Source organism: Heterodontus francisci, chromosome 2, assembly GCF_036365525.1.
Source record: "Heterodontus francisci isolate sHetFra1 chromosome 2, sHetFra1.hap1, whole genome shotgun sequence".
Taxonomy (NCBI): Eukaryota; Metazoa; Chordata; class Chondrichthyes; order Heterodontiformes; family Heterodontidae; genus Heterodontus; species Heterodontus francisci.
Window position 1 is genome coordinate 206,894,174 of NC_090372.1, and position 12,756 is coordinate 206,906,929.

Consider the following 12,756-nt stretch of genomic DNA (forward strand, 5'->3'; position numbering starts at 1 on the left):
AACATCCTGTTGACTCAGTGGCGTAGTGGTTAGCACTGCAGCCTCACAGCTCCAGGGACCCGGGTTCGATTCTGGGTACTGCCTGTGTGGAGTTTGCAAGTTCTCCCTGTGTCTGCGTGGGTTTTCTCCGGGTGCTCCGGTTTCCTCCCACAAGCCAAAAGACTTGCAGGTTGGTAGGTAAATTGGCCATTATAAATTGTCACTAGTATAGGTAGGTGGTAGGGAAATATAGGGACAGGTGGGGATGTTTGGTAGGAATATGGGATTAGTATAAATGGGTGGCTGATGGTCGGCACAGACTCGGTGGGCCGAAGGGCCTGTTTCAGTGCTGTATCTCTAATCTAATCTAATCCCCTTTCCAACAATAAGTCTCGTATGCTACAAGTAAAAAAAGCATAAAATTAGATAACATCAAAATTAGTTATATGGGGTATAGATTATAAAATTTACAGGTATAAGGATAGGGATCGTGAAATTTACAAGTGCAGAGGCTTAAATGTCCATTTATCATTTTGGTGGTTTGACAGCTCTTGCTCAGAGAATTTGCGTCTCATCTGTTACTGTTTTTTCTGAGGTTTCTCCCTCAAGGTTGAGGACTTTTTGGGGAAGGAGTACTTGGCTGCATGGAAGTACCTGTCTGTCCTGGCTCATTTTGGTGCTGGTAGTTCTCAAGAGAGCAGAAGTGTGGGCACGGCATAGTTGTGCTGTTGCTGGGTTTCCAGGCTGCACCATTTGGCCAGAGTCTGCAAATGGGTTCTGCTCCTTGGAGATTTCCCTTTGGGAATGCTCTTCACTGCCAGCCTTTGCCATTGCAACGTCAATCTCTACCTCTGAGTCACTGGAGCGCCAAGAAACACTGCCTTTTGACAAAGAACTTTCACCATCTGAATTTGGATCTTCAGTCTCTTGGTGTGGCATCTCTGAGATGGGGCTGATACTCTCCAAACCAGAACCACTGAGATCCTGGAGGAACTGTGACACAATGCAGGTACCCTTGGTCTCTTCTGCTGCGATGGGTACTTTGGTGACCTCGTGGATAGTCACGATGTTGAGGTTCTTACACGCTGGTAATCCTGCCACTGCTGGTCTGCTTGTGCCTACCAGGTAAAATATTTGCGGTTTCCATGCTGACTTGCCATAGCTGCATTGCATTGTTTGTGCACCATTGCAAGGGATGGTGACCCATTGTATGCAATTAACTTTGCATTTTCCGGTTGTATCATTGATTTCCAATGACTTCGGTACATATCCTTCAGGATTCAGACTGATACGATATTTGCACAAGCTCCGGTGTCAATCTTAACCCTGAGTGTGTGCTTGCCAGCTTTCTTTGGGCACATGATTTTAATCGTAGAAAAAGCTTCCAGATGTTTGACTTCATCAATACAATGTGTCAGGTTCACAATGTGAAATGCCTGCTCGACTTCTGGCTGAGAATCACGCCTCTCAGAGTCTTGTCTCAGGTCTGTTTTGCTGTGGACTTTGTGTATCGACTTGCGTTTATGCAGGTCTCTGGAACTCTCCTTGCTGCTGTTGCCCTGTTGCTGCATCTGTCATCTGTTTGTTTGTGTCCTACTGTGAATTCTGGCTGCATCTTTGGAGCCAGATTTCTTGCATAGGCGAGCCCAGTGTCCTTTTGCACTGCACACCTTGCACAGATCTTGAAATGCAGGACAATTTTGCAGTGAGTGGGTCCAGCCACACTTACCACACAGCTTGCTTGCTGTTTTTGACCTGGTTATTGTGACAGTACTGTTGGCTGCACCTAGTGCTCGCAGGTGCTGTTGTCCAGCTACAATGGCTTTGTATTTCCTGCCATCTTCCAGCAGTGCATCAATGCTTTGACCTTTCTTTTTCCCCAAGAGGTCTTTCTGAAACACTTGAATGGGTGTTGAGACAATCACCAGCTCTAGTAGTCGCTCCGACAGCTCAGTTTCTGAAAAATTGCATTTGTTGTCCTTACTACGGCATCTACTGATGAACTAGTCTATTAATTCCTGTGGCTGTTGCCTGTAGAACATCAATTCCAGGCAGTGAATTCTAAGATTCACTCTTAACCAAAGTTGATCTTCTAGAACTTTCCATATCTTTGTGGGATCTTTCTGGTCATCTTCAGAGGTATTGATCCTGTGTAACACCTCATTTCCAACTGCTGTCAGTATTTTTAGAGCTTGCTATAATCACTTGGTCTGTGAAGCATAACTGCATTCGTTGTTTAAAACGTTTGAACTCGGATAGGATATCAGTATCTTCCAGTTCATACTAGGAAATTTGATATCCATCTTTGTGCTGTTATTTTGCATTCTGGTCTTTATTTAATTTTGTTCTATTCACTCTGCGCTGTTTCCCTTTAAGAAATAGTCTGTTGTTCAGACTGGCTGCTTGGATGGAGAAGAGGAGGTATTTGATAGTGTTCTCTGTTTACCTTGTTTGTAGCAATTAAGCTTGTCTGTTTACACAGCTGTTCAATAGGCAGTTCAATTTGCTTTTTTGTTAGAGTTTGTTTATGTTCTTCATGCTTGAGTTGTTTAATGTTTTTTTAATAGCTGTGGCTGCGTAAATGGAGACTTTTCTTAACACTTGAGTGGGTTAATAATTTTTTTTAACTTTGGATGCGCGAATGGAAACTCTGCAGTATTTGTAGGTTTCCTGCGCTTTTTGCTGTCGGACGCCTCCCATTATGGCGCGACCTCGATCAGCCTGGGAGAGGAATCGGGTTTCGCCTTTTTTTCCTTTCCCACAGAGCCTTTGAGAAAAAAATCAATCTTTTAAGCACTTCAAAGCTTGTTTTTGTAAAACCAGTATCCCTCGACCGGCAGCACACTTGATCGTAGAAATTTATTTGCAGCCTGTCGTTCTTTGCTCTGTCTTCTACAGCTGGAGTTCTTTCTACTTCTTTCCACTTTTTGGATCAGTGCCCCTTTTGAACTTGCTCTTTTTAGCTGTAGGATGGGTCGTTTTCAAAGCTGTGGTCTTCAAGCTTAGATCTTGTGTTTTCACCACAGCTGCCACCACGTAATGAGTTCTTTATGTTGTCTGATGCAAAAATGAGATGCGTGGAGTCCAGTTATGCTGAAGATCTCTAACAAGTTTATGAACATCTAACAAGTATATATATTACAGAGCAAACTATTTACAGAACCTTCATCTGGGTGTCACAGTTGTAGAGTGATGCTGGTTTGTAGTCACATGACTACATCACTAGTTCATTAGCATATTGAGATCTTAAAGGGACATCACTCTTAAAGGCAATTATACAACACCCTCCAAACCAAACTCCATCCTGACTTGGAACTACATCACCGTTCCTTCACTGTTGCTGGGTCAAAAACCTGGAACTCCCTTCCTAACAGCACTGTGGGTGTACCTACACCAGATGCACTGCAGCCGTTCAAGAAGGTGGCTCATCGCCACCTTCTCGAGGGCAATTAGGGATGGGCAACGAATGCTGGCCGAGCCAGCGACACTCACATCCCATGAATGAATTAAAAAAACTGATGTGGCCTCAGCTCAAGGACACTTTTAAAATCTCAAGTAACTGGCAATTTCCTTCTCTGCTTTTAAGTAAATTTTAAAATTTGGTGAGATTGATACCTTCGGGCAGGATATTAGCCCTGACACATGGGCGGGAATAGAGCTGGCAGGAGTGGAATTTCCCAAAGTCGGCTGGCATGCTGGTTCCCCGCCATGGTCCTGATTCCTAGCCATTCCCTGGAGGCCATATCGAGCGAGGAATGGCTGGCAACCTGCTCACAAGCTGCGGGTAACTTGTTAAGTCAATTAAAAGACTAATTACGCCATTGATCAGAGGTAGGCACCCCCCCCCCCCCCCCCCACCGCAGCGTCGGGAGCACGGCAGATGCCTGGAAGCGGCCGACCAGGGGGGCCAGTATCACTTTGAGGCCTCCCAACCCCGCAGCCACCATGCCAACTTGGCCACAGCTGTGGCCACAGGTTACCCTGTAGAGGGGTTTCCCCTCCACAATGGTAATCTAGCAGATGTGGCCATTTTTAATTTCAAATAGGTTAAAAGTGCTAAGAGTGCGCCTCAAGATGGATGCGCCCTCTCTCTCTCCCTTACCTGCAAGAGCAGGCTGCAGCTCCTTCAGTGCTCGTGGGACTCCTATTGGCCCTCTAGCTTTGAGAGCTGCCATCTGGCCACCAATTGGCCAATCCAACAAAAATCGATGTCGGGTTACTGCTCCCGACATGGTGCAGGATTGGGACACGTATTTGATCCCAACGTCAGGGTCCTGATCCAAACCCGAAAATCCCGATCCTTGGTTTCTAAAAATGGCAATTATCCCACATTATATGCATTCCTGGGTGTCCTAACTTCAAAAGAACTTTGGTGCATTGGAGGTTGTTTCAAGGTAAAGCGAGTAAGAGTAATTCTTAGATTTGAGGCTCTAAGTTACAGAGAGAGGGTCATTAAAGGAATGGTCATGTGTGTAAACAGGAGTTAAATGATTCTGAACACTGGGAACAAATTACATAGTGCCTTATCACATGCCAAAGCATTTTACAATCAGTGGATTATTTTTGAAGTACAGTCACTGTTGTCATGAAGGTAAACACCACAGTCAATTTGCACACCCCAAAGCCAATAAATGACCAGTTAATGCCATTTTGGTGGACACCAATAGAACTTATAGCTCTTTCTTTTAGCAGGAAAGGTCTAAGTTTATTAATCTTGATCTCTAATCTGGTTAACAACTACGAATATGCAAAGCGACCATGCTAACATGCATACGTGATACACACATGCAGAAAGAGACAGAAAAGAGCAGAAGAAATAAAGTAGAAAAGTTTGAGGCAATATCTGAAGATGGTTTTTGGTTACTCTTCTTAGAACTCACTGTAGAGTCCTTGATTGTAGGTAGGTCTTGCTTGTCGTTGGGGCCCAGTGTTCTTCTTAAACCTTGTTCATGTAAGAGACTTTTCTTTCTTGAGGTTCATGTGTCTTCAGTGGGTTTTGAGTTCCGTGAACAAGAGATGGGAGCAGACAGGAGAGTTCTTCTCAGTCCAGGAGAAAACAGTTTCTCTCTCTGAAACTGTCTGTACAATTCAAAAAAACTCAGGTTGCCCAGTAGGTTAGTCATGTGACTAGCTGGTTTGACCACGTCTCTTTGTGGATTCGGCCATCTTAGCTGTCATCATGGAATGTGAGCTTCCTCACCTTTAGTGTCTGGTGAACAAAGTCCATTGTGGGTTGAATGTGTCAGAGAATGGTCCTTTGTCTCCACAAGCACTATTTGTTAGTATGTAAATGTTTTCTCCAGCCATGGCTGATCTGTTTAACAAGTCATTTCCTCACTCCAGCAACAGTTTAAAATCAATGTTCATATGACAAAATTAATATGCCTCATTCTTGGCAGGTGGGGGTCTGCAAGACAACTGGTAAATGAGTAGAGCCCATGATATAGTGAGTGATATAGGGTCTGCGAAAAGAATGGTTTTAATCATATAAATATCCTTTGTTTTATGTTTTATTGTGTGGTAATTTGCTGAGAGGATCTAGTGGTAGCAATCAAGGGATCAATAATGCGATGGCTGCAACTGTTGTATTAAAGTCCACAATGTGCCCGATGTGCACTTCATTGGTGCCAGCCAGCCCATAGTATACTGAGAGTTTACACGCTGGCAAAGGGCGGCACAGTGGCGCAGTGGTTAGCACCACAGCCTCACAGCTCCAGCGACCCGGGTTCAATTCTGGGTACTGCCTGTGTGGAGTTTGCAAGCTCTCCCTGTGTCTGCGTGGGTTTCCTCCGGGTGCTCCGGTTTCCTCCCACATGCCAAAAGACTTGCAGGTTGATAGGTAAATTGGCCATTATAAATTGCCCCTAGTATAGGTAGGTGGTAGGGAAATATAGCGACAGGTGTGGATATGGTAGGAATATGGGATTAGTGTAGGATTAGTATAATATGGGTGGTTGATGGTCGGCACAGACTCGGTGGGCCGAAGGGCCTGTTTCAGTGCTGTATCTCTAAAAAAAAATGCACAGGCTCATTATTACTGTTGAAGTCATATCATTATCTCCTAAGTTTTTCAGTATCCAGTCAGCCTGTGTTTTATCATTTAAGACCTGCATTTTGACAGTGGCAGAATCTAGAATGTAACTGTTTCAACCGCTGCTTATCCTTAACTTGAGTGTGAATTATGTTGTGTTTGCTGTCTTCAGTCTCTTCTGCAAGGACAACCTCTTTCTCCTCTGCTGAGGCAATCTGCCATGATACTGGAGCCGGTGGTTAAGGCAGCCCCTGGGATTAAGGAACTTCTGTACATTGTGGCCAAAATTAGATACAAGTCAGGTAAGATGATTTTGGTAATAGCTATGGATAGATTGTTCATCCCGCCACTTGCACAAGGATGCGCCCTTCCCAATGGAATTTCAGCAACCTTGGGCAAAAATTGCCTAAATAAATATCGATGAGTTCATGATGCATGGAGTTATTAATGTGTAAATCAGCCAGCAGGTTGAGGGGAAGAAGAGATGTAAGAACATAAGCAATAAGAGCAGGAGTAGACCATATGGCCCATCGAGCCTGCTCCATCATTCAATATGATCATGGCTGATCTTCTGCCTCAACTCCACTTTCCCGTCAGCTCCCCATATCCCTTGATTCCCTGAGAGACCAAAAATCTGTCTATCTCAGCTTTAAATATACCCAATGATGAAGCATTCACAACCCTCTGGGGTAGAGAATTCCAAAGATTCACATCCTCTGAGTGAAGAAATTTCGCCTCATCTTAAATGATAAGGTTACAAGGACGCAAGAGGGCACTGGCAAGCAAGAACTTGGTTTAAAGTGTGTCTACTTCAATGCCAGGAGCATCCGGAATAAGGTGGGTGAGCTTGCAGCATGGGTTGGTACCTGGGATCTCGATGTTGTGGCCATTTCGGAGACATGGGTAGAGCAGGGACAGGAATGGATTTTGCAGGTTCCGGGATTTAGATGTTTCAGTAAGAACAGAGAAGATGGTAAAAGAGGGGGGGGGTGTGGCATTGTTAATCAAGGAGAGTATTACGGCGGCAGAAAGGACGTTTGAGGACTCGTCTACTGAGGTAGTATGGGCCGAGGTTAGAAACAGGAGAGGAGAGGTCACCCTGTTGGGAGTTTTCTATAGACCTCCGAATAGTTCCAGAGATGTAGAGGAAAGGATAGCGAAGATGATTCTCGACAGGAGCGAGAGTAACAGGGTAGTTGTTATGGGGGACTTTAACTTTCCAAATATTGACTGGAAATACTATAGTTCGAGTACTTTAGATGGGTCAGTTTTTGTCCAGTGTGTGCAGGAGGGTTTTCTGACACAGTATGTAGACAGACCAACCAGGGGCGATGCCACATTGGATTTGGTACTGGGTAATGAACCCGGCCAGGTGTTAGATTTAGATGTAGGTGAGCACTTTGGTGACAGTGATCACAATTCGGTTAGGTTTACCTTAGCGATGGGCAGGGACAGGTATATACCGCAGGGCAAGAATTATAGCTGGGGGAAAGGAAATTATGATGCGATTAGGCAAGATTTAGGATGCGTAGGATGGGGAAGGAAACTGCAGGGCATGGGCACAATCGAAATGTGGAGCTTATTCAGGGAGCAGCTACTGCGTGTCCTTGATAAGTATGTACCTGTCAGGCAGGGAGGAAGTTGTCGAGCGAGGGAGCCGTGGTTTACTAAAGAAGTTGAAGCGCTTGTCAAGAGGAAGAAGAAGGCTTATGTTAGGATGAGACGTGAAGGCTCAGTTAGGGCGCTTGAGAGTTACAAGCTAGCCATGAAGGATCTAAAGGGAGAGCTAAGAAGAGCGAGGAGAGGACATGAGAAGTCATTGGCAGACAGGATCAAGGAAAACCCTAAGGCTTTCTATAGGTATATCAGGAATAAAAGAATGACTAGAGTTAGATTAGGGCCAATCAAGGATAGTAGTGGGAAGTTGTGTGTGGAATCAGAGGAGATAGGGGAAGCGTTAAATGAATATTTTTCGTCAGTATTTACAGTAGAGAAAGAAAATGTTGTCAAGGAGAATACTGAGATTCAGACTACTAGGCTAGATGGGATTGAGGTTCACAAGGAGGAGGTGTTAGCAATTTTGGAAAGTGTGAAAATAGATAAGTCCCCTGGGCCAGATGGGATTTATCCTAGGATTCTCTGGGAAGCCAGGGAGGATATTGCAGAGCCTTTGTCCTTGATCTTTATGTCGTCATTGTCGATAAGAATAGTGCCGGAAGACTGGAGGATAGCAAATGTTGTCCCCTTGTTCAAGAAGGGGAGTAGAGACAGCCCTGGTAATTATAGACCTGTGAGCCTTACTTCGGTTGTGGGTAAAATGTTGGAAAAGGTTATAAGAGATAGGATTTATAATCATCTTGAAAAGAATAGGTTCATTAGAGATAGTCAGCACGGTTTTGTGAAGGGTAGGTCGTGTCTCACAAACCTTATTGAGTTTTTCGAGAAGGTGACCAAACAGGTGGATGAGGGTAAAGCAGTGGATGTGGTGTATATGGATTTCAGTAAGGCGTTTGATAAGGTTCCCCACAGTAGGCTGTTGCAGAAAATACGGAAGTATGGGATTGAAGGTGATTTAGTGCTTTGGATCAGAAATTGGCTAGCTGAAAGAAGACAGAGGGTGGTGGCTGATGGCAAATGTTCATCCTGGAGTTTAGTTACTAGTGGTGTACCGCAAGGATCTGTTTTGGGGCCACTGCTGTTTGTCATTTTTATAAATGACCTGGATGAGGGTGTAGAAGGGTGGGTTAGTAAATTTGCAGATGACACGAAGGTCGGTGGAGTTGTGGATTGTGCCGAAGGATGTTGTAGGTTACAGAGGAACATAGATAGGCTGCAGAGCTGGGCTGAGAGATGGCAAATGGAGTTTAATGCGGAAAAGTGAGGTGATTCACTTTGGAAGGAGTAACAGGAATGCAGAGTACTGGGCTAATGGGAAGATTCTTGGTAGTGTAGATGAGCAGAGAGATCTTGGTGTCCAGGTACATAAATCCCTGAAAGTTGCCACCCAGGTTAATAGGGCTGTTAAGAAGGCGTATGGTATGTTAGCTTTTATTAGTAGGGGGATCGAGTTTCGGAGCCACGAGGTCATGCTGCAGCTGTACAAAACTCTGGTGCGGCCGCACCTGGAGTATTGCGTGCAGTTCTGGTCACCGCATTATAGGAAGGATGTGGAAGCTTTGGAAAGGGTGCAGAGGAGATTTACTAGGATGTTGCCTGGTATGGAGGGAAGGTCTTAGGAGGAAAGGCTGAGGGACTTGAGGTTGTTTTTGTTAGAGAGAAGGAGGAGGAGAGGTGACTTAATAGAGACATATAAAATAATCAGAGGGTTAGATAGTGTGGATAGTGAGAGTCTTTTTCCTCGGATGGTGATGGCAAACACGAGGGGACATAGCTTTAAGTTGAGGGGTGATAGATATAGGACAGATGTCAGAGGTAGTTTCTTTACTCAGAGAGTAGTAGGGGCGTGGAACGCCCTGCCTGCAACAGTAGTAGATTCGCCAACTTTAAGGGCATTTAAGTGGTCATTGGATAGACATATGGATGAAAATGGAATAGTGTAGGTCAGATGGTTTCACAGGTCGGCGGAACATTGAGGGCCGAAGGGCCTGTACTGCGCTGTAATGTTCTATGACCCCTTATCCTTAGACTGTGCCCTGTGTTCTAGATTCCCTAACTAGGGGAAACAACCTCTCCATGTCTACACTGTCAAGTCCTTTCAGAATCTTATATGTTTCAATGAGATCACCTCACATTTATCTAAACTACAGAGTACAGGCCCAATTTACTTACCCTCTCATCATAGGACAACCTTCTCATCCCAGGGACCAATCTACTAAACCTTCACTGTACTGCCTCCAATGCAAGTATATCCTTCCTTAAATATGAAGACCAAACTCCACACAATTCTCCAGGTGTGGTTTCACCAAAGCCTTACACAATTGTAGCAAGGCTTCCTCATTCTTGTACTCCAATCCCCTTGCAATAAAGGCCGACATGCCATTTGACTTCCTAATTCCTTGCTGTACCTGAATGCTAACTTTCTGTTTCCTTGTCCAAGTACATCCAAATCTCTCTGACTATCACCATTTAGAAGTTTCATGCCTTTTAAAAAATATTCTGCTTTTCTATTCTTATTACAAAAGTGAATAACCTCACACTTCCCCATCTGTCACCTTGTTGCCCACTCACTTAACCAGTCTTTAACTCTTTGCAGCCTCTTTGTGTCCTCTTCACAGCTTACACTCCCACCTAGCTTTGTATTGTCAAGAAACTTAGATACATTACTCTTGGTCTGTTCATCTAAGTCATTAATATAGATTGTAAATAGTTAAGGCCCCAGCACTGATCCTTTCACCATTCCACTAGTCACAGCCTGTCAACTTGAAAATGCCCAGTTTATTGGTACTCTCCACTTCCTGTCCATTAAGCAATCCTCCATCCATGCTAATATATTATTCCCAACTCCATGAGCCCTTATTTTGCGTATTAACCTTCTGGATGGCCCCTTATTGAATGCATTTTGGAAATCCAAGTATACTACATCTACTGGCTCCCCTTTATCTGCCCTATTAGTTACATCCTCAAAATACTCTAATAAATTTGTTAAATATGATTTCACTTTCATAAAACCATGTTGATTCTGTTTGATCATACTATGACTTTCTAAGTATATTTTTTTAGTTTAGTTTAGTTTAGAGATACAGCACTGAAACAGGCCCTTCGGCCCACCGAGTCTGTGCCGACCATCAACCACCCATTTATACTAATCCTACACTAATTCCATATTCCTACCACATCCCCACCTATCCCTATATTTCCCTACCACCTACCTATACTAGGGGCAATTTATAATGGCCAATTAACCTATCAACCTGCAAGTCTTTGGCATGTGGGAGGAAACCGGAGCACCCGGAGGAAACCCACACAGACACAGGGACTTGCAAACTCCACACAGGCAGTACCCAGAATTGAACCTGGGTCGCTGGAGCTGTGAGGCTGCGGTGCTAACCACTGCGCCACTGTGCCGCCCGATTGTTAAGACTTCCTTAGTAATAGACACAGCGTGAGTTGAGAATCTCACACTTGCAACAAGTTATTCAAGCTGAAGGGTGCAGGAAAAAGCCTAGCTAGAGGGGCACGCCATGATATGCACCGCTCCAGCAAGATATGGCCTGCTGTGTTCAGCAAAGGAAGTGGCACAGGCCTTAAATTATTGTTTGAATATTAAGCATGTCCATTCATATGCAATTCCTTCATCATGGCTCAATGCCGCCTTTAAAATATGGAGACAGAAATTGAATATAAAGGTGCAATAGTGTTTGTGCCCTATTACTCGCACAACGCAATTCGAAGACAACAAAGATTTTGAAACGAGACCCAAGGAATGAGCACTGAGTGAAAATGACCTGTCACATTTAAGTCTCACGTAAGGTGATTTCAGACAAGACAACACAAAAGACACCTTTAAAAGCTACAACTCTTCTACATAATAACCTCTAGACCACTGAGAGGGCATTAAAATACACGCAGCATCATCATTGTCAAGGACAGGATTAGGGCACTTTTCCCAAGTGATCACTCCTATGACCTCTCTGAGTGAGAAGGCCAAATAATATAGAAGATACCCTTGACTGTAGAAGATTGAGGGGTGATCTGATCGAGCTGCTTAAAATGTTACAAGGATTCGTACGGTAGATACATATAAACTATTTCTTCTGGTGAGGGAATCTAGAACAAGAGGGCATAACCTTAAAATTTCAGGCCATTTAGGAGGTAAATCAGAAGCACCTTTTTGTCAGTTGGAGCTTTCAATGAGATCAATAGGTTTTGTTGAATAAGTGTATTAAGGGATATGGAACTAAGGCAGGTAAATGAAGTTGAGGTACAGATCAGCCATGAACTAATTGAATGGTGTAGAAGCCTCGAGGAGCTGAATGGTCTACTCCAGTTCCTATGTTCCTTAGTAGTGCCACATTAGGGTCAGTTTTGTGCCTATGAAGAACTGGATTGAGACTGCCCAAACTAATTTTGTATAGGACCATTAGAGGAAACTTCAGAGTTGAAACCAAGATCCCATATGTGAAAGGACAGCCTGTCACCACTGCACCCAGTCCCTGTTTCATCTCCTTCTCCATTTACTTATGCCAATCATAAAATTACTACTGGAGCTGCGTCTCAGCATTGTGCAAAATTCACAGTTTGCGCTCTGGGAATGAGAGGAAAAATGGATGTAGTAAACAGATTTCATGTAACTTGTTCTTCACCCTGAGCCAGGTAACTTGAACACAGCTCAGGCCACGCTGCAGCAATATCTCCAGCTGGACCCTAGTTACGCCGATGGCCACCTGCTCATGGCTCAGATTTACCTGTCCCAGTGCAATTTCGAAGAATGTTCCCATTCTCTAGAAATGGGCCTCAGCTACAACTTCCAGGTAAGAACTATGTCATCAGTCTGTAACCACATCCAACAATAAATGAAGAGAGTTTTCTCCTGTAATTGAAAATAAAGGATAAAAAAACTTGCATTTTATACAGTGGCTTTCACAACCTCAGAACATCCCAAAAGTGCTTTACGGCCAATTAAGTACTTCTGGAGTGTAGTCACTTGTTGTAATATAGCAAGGTCCCACAAACAGCAATAAAATAATGACCAGATAATCTGTTTTTAGTAACAGTGACTGAGGGATAAATATTGGCCAGCACACCAAAGAAATCTTCCTCTGCTCTTCTTGGGAATAGTGCCATGG

General features: G+C 44.0%; 1 protein-coding gene across 1 annotated transcript in view; it reads left to right on the forward strand.

Annotated features, from left to right (window-relative positions):
* Nucleotides 1-12,756, forward strand: part of LOC137380250 (tetratricopeptide repeat protein 21B-like) — a 173,307-nt gene that overhangs the window by 75,720 nt on the left and 84,831 nt on the right. Inside the window, exons 13-14 of the mRNA XM_068052110.1 lie at nucleotides 6,183-6,312; nucleotides 12,284-12,441. Coding sequence (XP_067908211.1) covers nucleotides 6,183-6,312; nucleotides 12,284-12,441 — 288 coding nt within the window. The remainder of the gene's footprint in view (nucleotides 1-6,182; nucleotides 6,313-12,283; nucleotides 12,442-12,756) is intronic.